Source organism: Sus scrofa, chromosome 15 (genome assembly GCF_000003025.6).
Source record: "Sus scrofa isolate TJ Tabasco breed Duroc chromosome 15, Sscrofa11.1, whole genome shotgun sequence".
Lineage (NCBI taxonomy): Eukaryota > Metazoa > Chordata > Mammalia > Artiodactyla > Suidae > Sus > Sus scrofa.
Window position 1 is genome coordinate 119984365 of NC_010457.5, and position 17520 is coordinate 120001884.

At 54.8% G+C, this 17520-nt stretch overlaps 1 protein-coding gene across 1 annotated transcript in view; it reads right to left on the bottom strand.

The window, feature by feature from the left end:
- The window catches only part of TNS1 (tensin 1), a 195665-nt gene that overhangs the window by 36232 nt on the left and 141913 nt on the right, over positions 1 to 17520 (bottom strand). Inside the window, 5 exon segments of the mRNA XM_021075207.1 lie at positions 308 to 383; positions 1296 to 1492; positions 12696 to 12722; positions 12725 to 12880; positions 12883 to 14280. Of these exon segments, the coding sequence (XP_020930866.1) occupies positions 308 to 383; positions 1296 to 1492; positions 12696 to 12722; positions 12725 to 12880; positions 12883 to 14280 (1854 nt within the window).

A 17520-nucleotide genomic window follows, 5' to 3' on the forward strand; every position in this document is an offset into this window, starting at 1 on the left:
GGATGGGGGGTGTTCTGCACATACGAAGCAAAGACCCTCAACCACAAGCAAACTCCATAATATGGGAATCCAGGGGTCCCATGTGGGTCAGTCTGGATCCCAGGACTGCGGCATCTGTGTCCTTAGTGTGTGAGCGTGGACAGCAGAAAAGAAGAGAAGTGGGGGAGGGAAGGTGAAGTGAAATGAGCCACAGGGACGAGGAGCGTCAGATCATGGCCCCGCCCAAGCTTGTTCTCCCCCCCACACCCGGGGTGCGTATGCCGGCCAGAGGCGACCGGGGAAGCCAGGCTTCGTGCAGAGGTCTTACCCCCACTGGGCGGAGGGCTGGTCGGGGAGGTTCCCTCCATCTCCTCGAAGGCCTCCTTGTAGCTGTGCAGATGGGGCTGCAGAAGAAGAACAAGGGAGGAAAACACGGCTGTGACCTTGAGGAGGAGGAGTTCCCAGTTAACCGCCTGACCACTCCCCCTCCCAGGCAAACACAGAGGTCAAAGGAAGACCCTCTCCATCCCTGACCCCAACAACGCGCAGCCCGGAGAACAGAAAGTGGCTATTTGCAAGGTCATGGTCCAGCAGCACCCGCCTTGGACATATTTCACAAAGGGTCACAGGGAAGGGGTTCGGGGGCAGGGGACAGGGGTCCTGCCAGAAAGCAGGAGAGAAAAGATGTCCCAAAACCACTTATAGCCAGAATGACTCATTAGCCTGGATTTCATCAAACATGGACCACTTACATCAGAATCTTCCAGGGCACACGTTTAAAATGCAGGTTCCTGGGTCTCGTCCCAGGTCTAATAGGCTAGAATCTCTGGCAGGGGACTTGAGAATCTACATTTTGAACAGACTTCCCCAGCGACTGTTATGCTCACTGAACTCAAGTTTTAAGATCTACTTCCTCAAATGGCTGAAACGTCTCAGACACGCAAACACTCTGTCGTTGAAATTCGATCTTCCAAGAAAACCCTCCATCTAGAAGGGGCTCAGAAACAGACTATAGGATCTGGCTTGAGTTTGGGGACTGGTCACCTACGTCATACCCAGGACCTTACTCCTTAAGGAGTCAAGAAGGGAACCTCAGTCTCAGGGTTCCTGGAAGAAGTAGGGGCATAAAAGCCATTTAGAGAAAACGGGCTCCAAATGCCACAAGCCAGAGAGGAGACCTAGGCTGAGGATGCAGGGAGGAAAAATTCGTGAGTTTACTGAGAGGTCGGTGCCACCCAGTTGACCATCAAGTTCCCAAACAGGACAGGTGGGCTCTACTACCCCCTGTGGGCCCAGGATGCAAGCCCAGGACTCACCTCTTTGGGGCGCCCTCCAGGATTGAGAGCGATGGTGAGAGCCAGCTCTGGGGAGACGCACTGGACAGGGGAGCGAACCCCAGGGCTACGGGGGGATGTGGGTTCCGGCGACTGGTTCTCATACTGCCCATCGCTGGCTGCCCGCCTCCGGAGAGGTGCTGGGGGCTCGGCAGGCTGCTTCTCCCGAGCCTGCACTCCTGGGAGGAATGGCAAGGCCAAGAGGGCAATGAGCATAATATGCAAGGATCCATCGGGCCTGATGCCCTCAGAGAAGGCAGTGCATCTGAGCCCAGGGGCCAAGCTGGAGCTGGGCTCATCTCCCCTCGGCACCTCCCCCCCACAGCCCCCCTCTGTCCACACCCCAGCTTCTCTGCAGGGTGGGAGATCTGCTGAGGCTGGGCGGGCCTTCCCCCAGAATTTCTACTCTGCACAGGGATGGGGCCCAGGGCACAAAGGACTGATACAAGAAACAGATGTCCACGTCCTCCAGGCCCGGAGGCAGAGGGCCAGAGCTTCCAAGCAAAGGAGGGAAGGTGGAGGGAGAGACAATCTCCAAGGCGACCGCATCAACCAACAAGCAACACCAGGCCCGTGGGGAAGAACTTTGGAAAGAATGAATGACGCATCAGCGTGCAAACGGCACTCCCGAGAAGTGACCAAGAGATGACTAAGTCTTGTCCCCAGCCCCCGCTGGCCCCTGCCAATCTGCTGGCCTTCTCTGGCTCCTCAACCTGCATCCCGGGCCCCTCTGAAATCTCCTACCGATTTCCCTTACGCCGGCCCCTTTTTCTACCCACCCTTTTCATGCCCCCAGAAGAGCCCAGGTTCCCAGCCTGCCCCTCCCAGCGGAGCAGCGGGCCAGGAGCCTGAAGTCATGGGCTCCATCTGCTTTTGTGTACTTCTCTTCCCTGCCACGGGCCTGGGGATGTTGTGAATCTCACTCTCCTCCCTTCCCACTCCCTCTTCCCACAGCTGGGCTGCGGCACGAAACCCATTGCCTCATTGAGCTGGCTCTAGAATCCTAGAAAACGTACTCCCCAGGGCCCCAGAGGCCAAGACCCAGCCTGAAGGCGGGGGCCCCTTGTCTTCATTCTCCTGCAGGAGGACCTTCCTGGCCACGCCTTCAATACCATCCGCGAGGGCAGGCGAGGTGAGGGGAGGTGTTGGGACTCACCAAAGGTCTCGCGAGACCCCGGCCACACCAGCCTCAGGCCAGCACTGGTGGGCAGGCCACCCCACGGCACACCAGCACACACACACACAGCCGGCCCCAGGAACCAGCCAGCGCAGCCGAGCAGAAACCACTCTCGTTCAGACTGAATCATCTTCCCTCCACCGTGGGGTCTGCATGGCTCTGGGGAGCCCCCCGCCGCCCCAGCTCCCTCCTGGCAAAGCCACTAAGGCTGCCATGAGAAGCACAGGCTGGGAAGCCTTCCTACTTCTCAGGAACAGCAGGCTGCTGGCTGCCAAGTCTAGGGAGGGACACACTCTCATACATGTGTACACACACACACACACAGTGTCTCCAAGACACACATTCATACCATCCCATAATTAGGAGCCCCACCTAGAGAGCAGCAGGATGAGCATGGCATCTGTAGAAGCTACCCAGTGGGACAATGTTCTGAGGCTCCACTTTGGGCTTATTATTCAGAGGCAACCTGCCTACCATCCCAACTGAGAGAAAAAGGAGCCCCAGCTGAAGATAGTAAAAGAGACCCACAAACCACTTTACTTAAAGCAAATAAGACCCTCGCTTCAAAGGGCCCTTATTTTCAGAATAGAAAAATGGGGGTCACAGAGTCCTAACCAGGGGCTGCTATGAGCATCAACCCCGAGGAAAGAGGGCGCACAGCTCTAAAGCATCGAGCAGCACCCAGAGAAACTGCAGCAATTCCAGGCTGCCAGTCCTCAGAGAAGTGGCCTGAACCTCCCATCAGGTGCCAGGGTAGGGGGTGGGCAGGGGGGGTCCTGCCCTCAGCCACACTTCCCCCACCTCCACGGAGCCCCCTTCCCCCTCAGGCTTCCTGGGCAGCTTGGTCCAGAGCTGCCACCGGTTCCATTCCTGGCAAAAACATTAGAGAGAAACAGACGTAGCCATTGATTTTCTAATAATAATTGTGACAAAGGAGGCTCATTCGGGAAAGGCTCTTGGGGTTTGGAACTAAGTTCAGCCCCAAGGTTAAAAGAAATGCATTAGGGCTGGTCTCAGTTCCGGCTGGTCCAACCCTGCAGCCTCTTTCTGGCAGATAGCTGCTTTTGCAAAGGGTGGCCAGTTTCCCTGTTTGGGGACCTGATGTCCGCCCTTGAAAAGGGGGGTCTGTTTCTACGGGAGGCCCCAACTCTTCTTGAGGGACAGAGAACCTTCTCTGATGCACCCAGACCATCCTCCATGTTCAGAGGCCAAAGATGGCTGCAGCCGCCCGGTGAGGAGGCTGGACCATTGGAAGGATGCAAGACCCTGGCCCAAGACGATCAGGTGCTTGAAAGGAATGTCCCCTCTTCAAGCCCCCTCTCTACTACCACCAGCCTGACAGGAAGGACCCCGCTCTGTCCAGAGGCAGGGGGATGGACAGGTTGATGTCCAAAGAGCTAGGGTGCCAGAGGGCAGAGCCTCCCTCTGCAGAAGGGGGAAAACATGGCATCCCACTCCCACGGGGATAGGCCCTCTCCCGCAGAGCGCCCCGCGGCCCCCATGGCCAGCCTGGGCCTCTCACATTCTTTGAACACAGTGGCTCACTGTTGTCCGCCTTGGCAGGACCAGATCTGGCCCCGAGTGCCTGGAGAGCCGTGGTCCCTCTCTCTCTGTCTCTCTCCACGGGAGGGGAGCCGGGCTACGGCCGAGGGGAGAGAAGAGAGCCCCATTGTTCCTCAGCCAAGCTCGGACGTCTGGACACAAGCTGACAGCCAGTGTCAGAGGGAGAACACCCCTCCCTCGTGTCCCAGAGGCTGGAGGATAATAAAAACAGGCCCGCTCCGCCCCCCACTGCCCTCTGCCCATCGGTCACCACCGACCCCAGGCCTCTCTCCATCTCCTGGCCCCTTCCCGCTTTCAGGGCCTCTGTCTCCACGTGCTCTGCTCCCTGCACGCACACAGCACACTCATGCAGGCCCACACACACAGGCACACGCAGACAGGCACACGCACACAGGCACGTGCGCACACAGGCACATGCACGCAGACACACACACACAGGCACGCAGACACAGGCACAGGCACACAGACACATGCATGGGCGCACACAGCCTTAGCCCGACAGGAACAGCTATGGGTCAGTCACCCTCAGGACCTTCATAGCCAGCAGGAGACCAGGGGCCAGAGGAAGCTCACGAATGGGGAAAGAGAGGCAGGTAAGAGACTCTGGAAGGTCTTTCCAGCAAAGCTGGTGAGGCCAGCCTTCCAGCCCCAGCAGCGCAGGAGCAGGAGGCCCTTATGGCCAGAAGCGGCCTTTGGGATAAGAACAAGCTTCATGCAGAAGCCCTCTGTCATCCTCCAAGCCCTGCTCACACACTCTGGGCAGCGGGCCTGACCCCAAACCCTGATAGCAGCAGTCACTTCAGCTCAGGGCCTCCACACCGGCCACCAGACCTGAAGAGCAGGGGCCAGAACAGCCCCATTTCCGGGGGGGGGGCTCACTTTGCCCCCAGAGATGGTGCTAAGCTTAGGGGCACAGCTGGCTCCAAGGCTCCCCTAAAGTGGGCTGGACCTGAGGCCGTGAATTCCTTTCATCACACGCATGCGCGCGCGAGCACACACACACACACACACACACACGCATGCACGCACTCATGTGCACGTGCACACACGCACACTCAGAGGCAATTCTAGTGGCTGCAGCCCGGTCACATCAATACACCACTTTGACAGAGCATGGCTCCTGGGTTCTGAGGACAAATGCCCTCATGCCAGGCTTCCCCACACGCCTCCCCTACGCCTCCGAACTGGCCGCTGCCACCCCCACAGACCCAGGTCTTCTTCCCAGCCTTCCAATTTCCAAAGCACTGGATTCCTCAGCTCCAAGTGGCCGGGCTGGGTGTCCAACTGCTTGCCTGGGGCTCCAGAATTGAGGGGATCCAGGAGGCCACCTGCTGGGCCAGGGCACCAGAAAGCCACACGGCAATCACACTCGCAGCCCCAGGGCAAGCCATGCCAGCTCCCCTCAGGACAGGCCCACCACCCTGGAACTGCCCCAAACCCCCTGAACACTGAACTCCCCACCACTGGGCTGAGAAAGGGTGGAGGGACAGGAGAGGAGGCAGGCAGGAGGCGTTTCTGCTAGAGCCATCGCCCCTTTCTCCATGGACTGGGAGGGCCAGATATTGCCACTGGGAGTCGAAGGTTCCCAGCACCCCCAAGCCTTTTCCCGGAACTACTCAAGGCCACGGCATGGGGTAAGCCTGGGCACACGGCCTTCTCCCTGACCTGGGCCTCCGGGGTCCGAGCAGCAGGGAAAGGATGAGGATGCCCTCCCTGGGGCTAAAAGCCTATGGGCCTGTATGTATAAGAGCTGGGGGGTGGCGGGACACTAGTGGACTACAGTATAGCTCCTCCACTGATGGAGGGTCCAGCACATGGGGGCACATCAAGCCACCATGCAAAAGACACACGACAAAGCTAAGATCCTCCATCTGTCCCACTGGGAGACTGAGCTCCGAGCAATTAAGAGACTTGCCAGGGACTGTCACAGAAGCAGTCACAGGGAGAGCCAGGACCATACTCAGGGCTTCTGATTCTTGCCCGGGGGTCCTAGGATCATAGATTCAGGATGAGGTCAGCGGGGGTGCCCTGTCCCCAGGGAGTGCTGTACTCAAGCTTGGACACAGCAGCAGATGCCAGGGCACAACTGTGTCTTGCACCCACTGAGGCTCAGGCTGACTGGCCTGTGGGGTCTGGCCAGGATGGCTGGAGAGCCAGCCTGTCCCAAACTCTCCCTGAGTACATTTACTGCAAAGGCCTGCATGCCCATGGGGGAGCCTGAAAGTTCATCTAATCACCCCAGATCCTGTTCCCAGCAGGGAAGGCCAAGGCTGGAAGCATCAGGCCATGTCCATGCAGAAGTGGGAGTGCTCACTCATGCAGAGAAGCGGGAGGGAGGAGGGGGAGAGAAGGGAGGCAGTGAGAGAAAAAGTGGGGGGCAAAGAAGAAGGAGATGGAAACAAGAGAACAGAAGAGAGAGAGGGACAAAAATTGAGGAGGGTGGAAGAAAGTGGGCAAAAGTTGGAAGCAACAGCACATGAAGGCAGAAGGGAAGAGAGAGAGAGCTCAGATGAGTCCTCAAAGGGGAAGGTGGGGAGAGGAACCAACCGGAGAGCGAGGAAGCCCGGAGCCGGTGGAGGGGAGGGTGCCCGAGACCCTGCAGCCTGGCGTTGTACGCTGCCCACCGCCACCCCAGAGAGCCGGCAGGAGGAGGCAAGCGGGGAGGGGAGGCGGGGGGAGGGGAGGACACCAGGCAAGGCAGGCACCATGCCCACGGCACAGGGACAGATGGACACGGGACACACGGAGAACGCCAGGGACAAGGCATTAAACAAGACGCAACAAAACAAAAACAAAGAGAAAAATCAGGATTAGTCGGCGTTCTGAGTCTGGGATCTGGCCACACGCTGGAAGGAGGTGGGCAGGGTATCAGACAAGGAGAGAGGGTGGATCGAAGGTCTGGCTTCTCCAACGGGCAGGTGGACTTGGTACTGTCCAGTCACCCACGCCCCTCTTTTCTAACCCCAGCATGGAGCAAGAAGGTGCCCACTGAGGACCAGATTTCAATACTGTGGGCCCTCCCCTCACCCACCCTCATGGTCAGCAGAGCCCCACCCCAGGACCTCTCTCCTCTCGTGGTCACCTGCCTCTTCCTAAATGCAACAGTGACCCCGGTGCTCTGAGCCCAAGGGGCATCTCCTTGAGATTCAGGGTATCCCTTGGCCCTTCATTCTTCTGTCACACCCCCTTAATAATCCTCTTTCATGGGAACCACTTAGAACTTTCTATTCCTGCCCCAAAGTACTGGGTACCACTGAACAGTCCTTCAGATAAGCCAGCCTGGATGCACTGTAAGGACATCCATGGTGACGTCCTTTTATTCACCCCAGCTGACTCCAACCCATCCCACACCAGAGGGACCACACAGCGGCCAATGTTACTCCTTCCTGCTTCCAGGGAACCACACCCTTTTAGCTTCCCTCACTTTGAAAGCAGCTCCCTACCAGTTTCTTTGCTGGCTCCTCCTCAGGTCTCCAACTGCTAAATGTTCAAGGCTCCAGAACCCAATCCTCAGACTTTTTCTCTACCTGTCCTCACCCCCTGGGTGACATTATGTGGTGCCTTGCTTCACAGGACATCTATACTGATGACTCCCAAGTTTCTAAGCTCCCACCTCTCCCCCAGAAGCTCCTAACTTGTATATCCAACCATCCGGGACATGTCATGGGCATCTCACATCTAATGTGGCCAAAATCACACTTCTGATATCACCTTTACACCTGCTCTTCCCACATTCTTCTCCATCTCAATAAAGAGCAACACCATCCTGGCCACATTGATCCTTTCAGAACAAGCCAGATGATGTCACTTCTCTGCCCAAATCTTTCCTAAGCCTCCTCACAACAAGCAGAGTGAAAACCAGTAGGCTCACCTACAAAACACACAGAAAGCTGGTCCCTATTCTTGTCCCTTCTCTGACTTTGAGCCCCCTACATTCCCATATGAGGCATGTTTCCACCTCAGGACCTTTGCACTTACTGTTGCATCTGGCACATTCCCTCCCTGCCCAGGGAAGCCAACCATCCTATGTAAAGTGCAACCACCAACCCACCCCTTACCCCTCACTGGCATTTCACTGATTAATTTTATCTTTATGGCACTTATCACCCAACTGACATATTACATGTGTATTTGATTGTTTATTGTCATTGCCACCTCTTAAAAAAAAAAAAAAAAGGATGTTTATCTCTTTTGTTTACTAGCATTTGTCCAGAGCTTAGACTAGCATGTAGCACAGATTAAGAGCATATGCTGAATGAGGATGGAATGGGCCTTGATCTCATCTCCTATTTTCATGATGAAATGTAAAAATTGGGGTCTCAATTCCAGCTCCCAAAGCTTGACACCACCCTCTCTCTATATCTGTATCCACCCTTTATTCTCACTTCATGAAGAGGTAAGTCGCCTCCTGCTTGAGCCTTAATTATCTACCTGGGCTCCTGAGCCTAGCCCCCTTTACCTCCTCAGATACCTGTTCTATCAAGCCCTCTCTCTCTTAGATATTTTCCTTCTCCCTCTTCCCTCAATATTCAACTTCTCTCTCCTCTCTGAAAATATCCTTGCAGATCCTATATTCACAAAAAGATGCCCTCAATATCTCACTACCCTCTTTAGCTACCATCCTCTTCCCTTTTATCACAAAACCACTCAAAAGAGTATCTGATATGCCGTCTACACTCTCTCCTCCCACCTTTAATCCCCTAGTCTGGTTTCTGTCGCCAGCACTCTACTGAAGATATGACCTTGAAAATCACTGGGGCCTCCTACTTGGCAAGCCCAGTGAATTTTCCCAAGTCCTCCTCCTCGTGATTGTTCTGCAGTGACATTGCTAAACTCCCCCCACCTCCTCCTGGAAACCCTCTACTATGCTGACTTCTGTGATGACCCACTGTCCCTGTCTCCTCTCTCTGCCCTGAACATTCCTTCTCAGTCCCCTGTATGACCTCCCTTCCCCTCATGGGCATTTCGTTATAAGTTGTTTTCTCTCCATGCCCTCCGATATAGAGATCTCGTCCTTACCCAAAGCTTTAAACTTCACTTTGTGAGGATGTTTCCAAATCTACAGCTCTTCCTACTCTTTCATGCTCTAGTTCAGGATGTTGCCTTCCATACATCTCTACATGGAGCCACCATTACCTCAAACTCAACATATCTAATACTGAGGCCTTCGTCTCACACCAAACCTGCTCCTTCCCCTAACTTCTGGCTTATTAACAGAATCATCATTCTGCTTCTATTCATGGAGCCTCAGAATCATCTCTGATATCTCCCTCTTCTTCACATACTACGTCCAATCGACTTGTAGATGCATTGGTACTACTCCCACAGCATCCTTGGCACCCATCTCTTCTTTTTTATTTCCATAGAATAAACTCCTAGTATCTCTCAGCTCAAAGTCTCTGCCCTGTTGTATCCTTCCTGCCCAGACCCCCCCAGGTACATCTTTCTAAACTACAGCCCTAATCATGCCATCCTCTCTTGACTAAAACAAAGTAATGGCTTCTGACATCCTTACTAGGTAAGATTAAAGCTCCTTAGGGTGGTATTTAAAACCAACCAGATACATGTCCCAGGCTACCTTTCCTGACTCTCTCACACATAGCCTATAGGATCTCAATTTACCCTTTTCTTCAAACACATCCTATGCTTTCCTAACTTCATTATGAACCCTCTCTCTCCAATGACCTCACCCACCTTCAAAATCCTACCCATCTTCCAAGGCTCTGTTTAAAACCCATATTTAACACAGAGCCTCCTCAATCTCTCCAGCAGACAGTGATCTTTCTTTTTTTCATTCCCACAGAACATTCTTCATATTACACCCCTTATTACAAATAATGCTTATTACAAATAACTTCACTTAAAAGTTCCAGTTCTTTTTCCCCTTACTAAACTCTAGACTCCTTAAGGATAAGATCCACATCTGATTTCCAACATGCATTGAAATCTCTACCTGTAGAGACACCTGAGATCAGTCCAGTCACAGAATCAGGATCATAAGATAACTTGATTGGACTCAACAGCTTTGACTCTTATTTCTTTTTCTTGTCTTATTGCACTGGCTAGGATATCCAGTACGGTGTTAAATAACAGCAATGATAACAGACATCCTTATTTTATCCCCAGAGTAATGCAATTGCCTCTAATGTTTCACAAGAAAGTGTGATGTGTGCTACAGGTTTCTGGTACCTAGCCTTTACCAACTTCAGAAAACTACCCCTATATTCCCCAAGACCTAAGCTGAAATAAGACATAAGGAGTAGTTGTATCAAAGTGGAATGAAGCAAAGACATAGAACTGAGGTATGGAGGACAGCCAAGGAGGAAAAGCAGGCCTGATGGAAAAATACCAGAAGAAACCAGATCACATTCATGACCATATAGAGATTCTCCCTCAGATCTGAGCTTCCTGGGTTACTCATGTTGAAGCTTATGTTCTAGCTTCTTGCAGAAGCATGTAGAATGAGAAGAAAGAGGTGGTGCTGGAAATCTATCCCTTGGCTCCCAGATGTTTTACGGATTGATCCTGCCAGTGCATCTTTATCTACACAAGCACTGCAAATACCCTGAATGGCTACTGAGGAAGCTGTGCAAGCAAGACCTCCTGACATAGGTCATGGACAAGAGAGGCCCCTTTTTAGCCTGGGGACCAAATTTAACTGCTCTCTCCATTCATCTTATTCCTTCTCCTGACTGAGTCACTCAGTTGGTGGTGTGGATGATAGCTGGGTTGGGAGACAGAGATACTGTTTCAGCAATATATCTCCCTCCCTGCTTCCCTCCCTATGACTTCTTGGCAACCAAAACCTGAGCTGCTACATGATAGTCAAGACCCCAGAAGCTGACAGGAGAGAAAAGGCTGAGGAGAGAGCCACTAGAGATGAACATCCATCCAGGGCCATGAGAACATGCTTCCTCTTGAGCAAGCTCCAGGAGAGCTATACAGAAGGGTTCTTGGAGGGGAAGGAAATTCACCCCGCTCCCCCAGAGCAAAGTCCCTTAGATCAATCATTAAACTAGAGTGTCACTATTCCTCAGGCCAGCAGCCTAACTCTGTAAAATATGAAGATGGCCCATTCCGTTCCTTTCAACAAAACCAAGAGAAAATGGTCTCTGCTGACAAGCCAGGGGTTCCTTATCTCAGGGACAAGATGTGGACAAAAGTAGAAGACAGCTTCCCCTTGTGGACCACTCCATGGAGCACTTCATCCCTAGGGTTACAGAGCTACTCATCCTGTGTTTTGACTCTTGGGTAAAAGCAATGATGTGCTGCTCTATGGCAGGTGAAGTCCTGATTGCCAATTTCCATAGTGGGAATACTTCCAAATCATCAGTTTCGAGTTAACCAATAGTTGAACTGGAGCTCTGCTCTGAAGTACAGGAGCAGGGCGACCATGCCCCTATACCCAGGTCCTAGACTCAGCTCAATAACCAACTGACCTGGCCCCAGTTACTTCCCCAGACCCACCATCCATCCCCGGGGAGGGCGTCTCCCTTCCTCCCTACAGCTGGCATGGTGACTCAGCTTCCCCTATATTTAGGAAAAGGGACAAAAGGCAAAGTCAGCTGCTCAGGCCCCTCTTCTTCCTGACCTCCCACCGCCCTGTCAGCTGAGGGGCTTGGCACAAGGCCTGCCTCGACCCAGGCTCTGGTCCACCCCTGCCTGGGCTTCATCTCTGCAACAAAACCAACCCATAGAATTTCCAGTTTGGCTGCCCCCATGGAATGGCCATAGGCTTAGGCCAGTGGGAGGGAAGGGAACCCTTCCTACCCCTCCCAACATCACCCTGGACACCCTGCACTTCTTCCCTTTATCTCCCCAATAAGTTCATCTGGTTGCCCCACTCTCTCTCCTCTCTTCAGAAAGACTAGCCCATTCTCTGATAGATTGTCTGCTTCCCATATAGAGCTGATCCTGAAATAAGAACTAGCAGGACAGGTGAATAAGAAGGGGAACCCTAACCCTAAACCCTAACCCTAACCCTGAAAACAGAGAAATGTCCTGAAAGGACCCTTTAGGGGTGAACGCTGGCTAGAGTCCAAAGGCTTCAGGACACCCTCGCAGGCACCATCATGCCTCTGGGAGGGCCCAAAAGGGAATTTGAGTCTAAAGGGCTCCCTCTAGCCATCTCCATGCCTTCCCACTGCAGGAAGTTACAGAGAGCATCTGCTCTCTGTCTACAAAATCTATATCCAGGCCAGGGGTCAGCACCTCCAGGAAGCTTCCCCTGATTGCCCTAGGAGGTAAGCCTTGCTTTCGCCAGCTCTGGGCCTTCGGCCTACCTCTGTTGTAGCACACACTGAGCTTGGCCAGAATTATCTGTCTGGGTACCTGTTTCCTTACTAGACTGAAAACTCCTGGAAGACACTGATCTTTGAATCTCAATGCCTGTCTTGGCGCCCAACAGGCAATGAATGCAGGAAGGGCTCCTGGAAGACACTGATCTTTGAATCTCAATGCCTGTCTTGGAGCCCAATAGGCAATGAATGCAGGAAGGGCCCCTTCTCAGGCCAAAGCAGGGCCCGCTGATATGATGGCTAAGCCTACCCCTCCCCCCATCCAAATCAACCAGAACCAAAGAGGGAAGGTGTGGAGGGAGTAAGGAGGGAATCCCCAGCACTGATTGTCCCCAAGGCTCTTACCTGCCACCCGGTGGGCCACCAGCCCCCCAGATTCAATGGCTCCTCCTCCGGAGTTCGAGATGGGTCTGGAGTCATCTCCTTTGGTGGAAGCCGAGGCTGAGCGGTGAGGCCAGGGAGAGAGGCCGGGGGCTGCTGAGGCCCTGAAGAGCTCTGGGTAGTTGGAAGGAAGGCAGAGGAGGAGGAGAAGCTGGGCTCTTTGGACGGTAACTCTGGTTGGGCCCAGACGGACATGGCTGATAATCGTAAGGTGAGTAAGACCTGCCAGAAGGGACGGACTCCAGGGAGGCCCGGGGTATGGGCTCAGGGGTTGCCAAGGAATTCCCGCTGGGGATGTAGCCAGATCTGGACTGGGTCAGTGGGTGAGACTGGTAGGAGGAGCCAGAGAGAGGCTGGGAGGAGAGTGGGGAAGCCCCCGGCCAGGCCCCAGGGACACTCTGGGACTTGTGCAGTGGGGCGGCCGCCGCTGCCGCTGGCTCCAGATCTAGCATCAGCATGTTGAGGGTTTCGATGGACTGCTCGATCTCCTGCTGTGAGGCCGCCCGCGGGAACTCAGGGAGGCCTGGCATGGGGGGCTCTGCCAGTGGCTGGGGGCTGGGCCTGCTGAGCCCGAGACTCTCCAAGTGGGCTCTTTCCTGCTGGCGAGGAGGTGGGCGAGGCTGCTGCTGCTGCTGCTGCTGCTGCTGCTGTTGCCAGCAATTCAGGCCCCTCTGCACAGCCTCCCGGCTGCTCCCCCCACGGGCTGGAGCTGGGGGCAGCTGGGGCTCGCTTTCCGGAAAGGACTGAGAGCGGAACATACCGCTGGGGTCATGGCCATAGTGGGAGGTGGTCATTGACTGTGACCAGCCTGGGTGGGGCCCCTCCCGCTGGTGGCCTGCTAAACCCTCCTGTGCGGAGTAGGAAGGCCGCATGGGGGCCATGTGGCCAGCCTGTGCGGGCACCACCCGGCTGGCAGACTCATAGGGGTAGCCTCCACCATTGACCATTGGTTCCACGGAGTAGGGCTTGTCTAGACCATTGGTCAGAGGGGACAGGGCCTCCGGGTAGCCCCCCTCACTGGTGTTGGTGACCCCATCCAGGGAGGACAGGGTGCCCATGCTGCCCACGCTGTGCCCATCCTGGTTGGGCAGCTCATCATCCAGGATGTCCGTCTCCCGCTCAGATGCCAAGGCCCCACCATTGACGTGAACCTGGGCCGGGATGATGTGGCGGCCAGAGGAGGGCGCAGCAGGGCCCTCTCCTGGGCGAGACCGGAGATGCTGCGTGTGGTACATGCTGCCTTGCTTTTCTCGCTCCAAGCCGAAGCCGCTGAGCAGGCGGTCCAGCTCCCGCTTCTCCTCAGGACTCAGGGCAGCCTGGGCACTGGAGGGGCCAGGGGCAGGCTCATCAGTCTTGTCGGTCTTGGTGGAGGCTGTGGAGTTGCCGGAGTCGCTGCTCACAGAGAGGGTGTGCTCCACGTGGTTGGGGGTGGCAGACAGAACAGGACGCGTGGCGTTGACGGCGCTGGTGCTGCCGTTCAGGGAGTCCTTCTTCTTCACCTTGGCATACAGGCTCCCGTCCAGGGGCCCCTGGGTGTGGCCCACCACCTCTATAAGAGAGGGATCGGAGGGGAGACACAGACAGCAGATGTCAAGGGGAGGTGAAACACCCATTCTCCCAAAGAAAGCAGCTGAAGCGTCCCTTCCCTGGATGCCCAAACCTCCTCTCAGCATCTCAAGATAGAGCTGAGGCGGCAGAAAGGTCCCCTTTCCTGGGTTTTTGGGAAGAGCCCTCCCCCCAGCACCCGGCGTCAGGGCCAGGTAGTGGAGCCCAAGCTCCAAAGCCTGACTCCAGCATTTCACTAACTTCCCAAGGACCTAGAGGTGCTGGACCAAGACAGGATTCAGCAGAGCCAGCAGGCCCCGTGTGAAGGGGCTACACCTTCCCTCTGAATGCTGGGGTCCCTGGGGGTTCTGGAAAGGAGGTTCGGGGACCAAGGGTGGAAGGAGTATCTGAGGGATCAAGAACACAAAAGTAGAGGTTCTCATCAGGGAGGAGTGTCCCCTGTGTCACTTTGTCTGCGGACAGCTCTGGGGACCCCGTGAGCAATACTTTCTCTGAAAGAAAAAAGTGAGCGCTGGGTGGCTGGAGGCCAAAGGGCTGACTCAGGAACGAAGAACTTCCCCGCCCAGAGGAACTCAGTGATTTCACACCCTGTACAGTCAGCAGGCCAGCTTCCAGCCTGCACACACACACACACACACCTCCCCACCCCCCATTCCAAGGCAGGCCCCCATTGGCAAGAAAAGAAAGCCCCCTCCCAAACACTGCACAAACGCCAGCCCAGGCACCGACAGTCACACACAGGCTCACACACAGAAAACCAGACACAAAGACATCCTCCAGAGACACACACTCCAAGCAGAAATCACCCAAACCAAACACCTAGGCACATGCACCCACGGGGTACAGCAGGCAGGCACCCCTAGTCAGAAAGAGCAAGTATGGATACAAATATATAAATACTAACCGTAAGAGCAAATGTTCAGGGAACACCTATTACAGGCCAAACACTTTGCTACATTAACACACACATTATTTTTAATCCTGGAAGTCAGGGGCATGATGCCTGTTTTAAAGATGGAGAAACTGAGACTGTGAGAGGTGAAAGCATTTCTTTGCAGACACAGAGTATGTGGTTAAAGCTGGGATTTTAAAATCAGAACTCATTAAAAACTTGCAACTAGATTAAAATCAAAACTAAATCAGAACTTCAAAGACCACACATTTTCATTATTCTACACTGTCTTATCACACACTCGCGTGCACGCACACATATTCTCATAGAATAAACACTTAAAAAGCAGCAATACCCCAAAATAAATACTTAATTTTAAAGCCACAAACATTTCAGAAAATACAAGTTCCTACCATACCCAAGGAGCAGCCCTCAGGCCCAAAGTGGCAGCCTCTAAAAATAAACACTCATACAGAAGCCCACGGCCAAAAACAAGTGATCAGACAACCGCAAAACAGGAACATCCTGATCAACACACACACATACAAACCACAGGCCAACCAAATGACGTCACCCGGGAGCCAGAAGCAAGATGCCCAACCAGGCACACGGTCCACACAGCCCCCTGGGGGCGCTGGAGGCTTTGCCCATTCACTTAGCTCCCCGGAACCACTTCTCTGCTCCCCACTTCTCCCTGGGGCTTTGGGACCTCAGCCAGCCGTGGGGTCCCGAGTAACACTGGGCCAGTGTGTTGCTGCAGCCCAGGGCTCACAGGGATGGTGCGGGTCTGAACCAGAAAGGGGTTGAGGCTGAGAAAGGTCTGATTCTCCAGCAGCCTGCCTTTTGTGCTGGGACCCCTAGAGGCTACTGAGAGACACTCCCCCGACTCGCCTGGCGTCATCCTTAAAGGGCCCAAATGCAGAGGACAGGCCGCCCCTCGGGCCGTGTCCTTCCAAAGGACCGGGCTCTGTGCTCCACACACTGGAGAGCCCAGCTGGCTGTTTGCAGAGAAGGAAAGTACTGCGGACAGAAAGCTCTCATCCACTCAGATCTCAGGGCTGGGGGGTCGGTTCCCACGAGGACGGGCCCCTCACATGGGTTAGTGGGAGTCGCGGCGCTGCCTCTCCTCCTCCCTGTGCTCAGGAGAAAGCAGGCCCCTTCCTGGGCCCGGGCCCCACTCTGCCACTCTCACCATGAGATTTCAGAGTCTTCCCCCGCCCCCCAGCCGGGGATCTCCTCCCTCCAATCTGAGCCCCCGAATCTCCCAAGTCCATGCACACACGGTCTGAGATGTGGGGGGAACAGCAGAGCAAAGGGTGGAGCGTCCGAAGGCCTCCCCAGTTATGCTGAGAAGACAATGGGAACCACTGGGGGCAAACCAGAGAAAACCCGAAAGTATTCCTTCCTTCCTTCCAGGAGAAAGCAGACCCAGCCCAGCATCTCACTAGGGGACACAAAAGAAGAGCTTTTGGCACGAGAGCCAAGAGAGCATCCCCCGAGGCAGGGAGGGAGAAGTCACATTGAAAACCACTACCTGACACCTTGGCCCGCCTGGTCAGACCCCACTCTGCGCTGGTTTTGACACTGTCAATATTCAACTTTTTGTCCCATGTCATTTACCCCCTCCATGGGCTACTGTTTGCAGCAACATCAGGATAACAACTGCCAGGCCGCTAAGGCTTAGTAAGAAAATCGAACACGTGTAAATGGTTAAATTAAATCCTATTTGCTGAGTACAAATGCAAATGTCTATTTCTGTCCTCAGAGGGGGCGGCTGCTCCTGACGCCCGGGGCCGGCAGCACTTCCTTGGGTCGCCGTCCGTTTCACATCGAGAGGAGAAACGGAGGCCACCCAGGCCTGTCCCAGGTCTGTCCAGCCCCTGCGAGGGCTCTGCTGAAGCCCCAGAGCCCTGGCCTGACCCGAGGGTCGGAGAGGAGGGTGAGCGCCCCCGTCCCCCACCCCCACAACACTCGCATCATCCCTCACCATCAACCACGGCCACATTAAGAGCCTTTTACCAGGACCACAAGAAGCCGGAACACCATGCTGGTTTCAATCTATTAAGGCAGGAAGGGCAAAGAAAGAGAGAGGCGGGCAGAGCCGAGAGGAATGAAGCAGAGCGGTCAAGGAGGAGAGCGGACGTCAGGGGTGAGGGGAGATGGCGTCAAGGCTCTCCAGCTAAGGGGCCACCAGCTCCATCTCTAAGTCCCAGCAGCCTTCATGGGGATGGCCAGTTCGGAGAAAACCATCTCAGAGGAGAGGGAGTTGGACACCCAGTGGGAGGGGACAGAGGGAGGGACCCACTTGGGTGGGGCCATAGGTACTGGGAT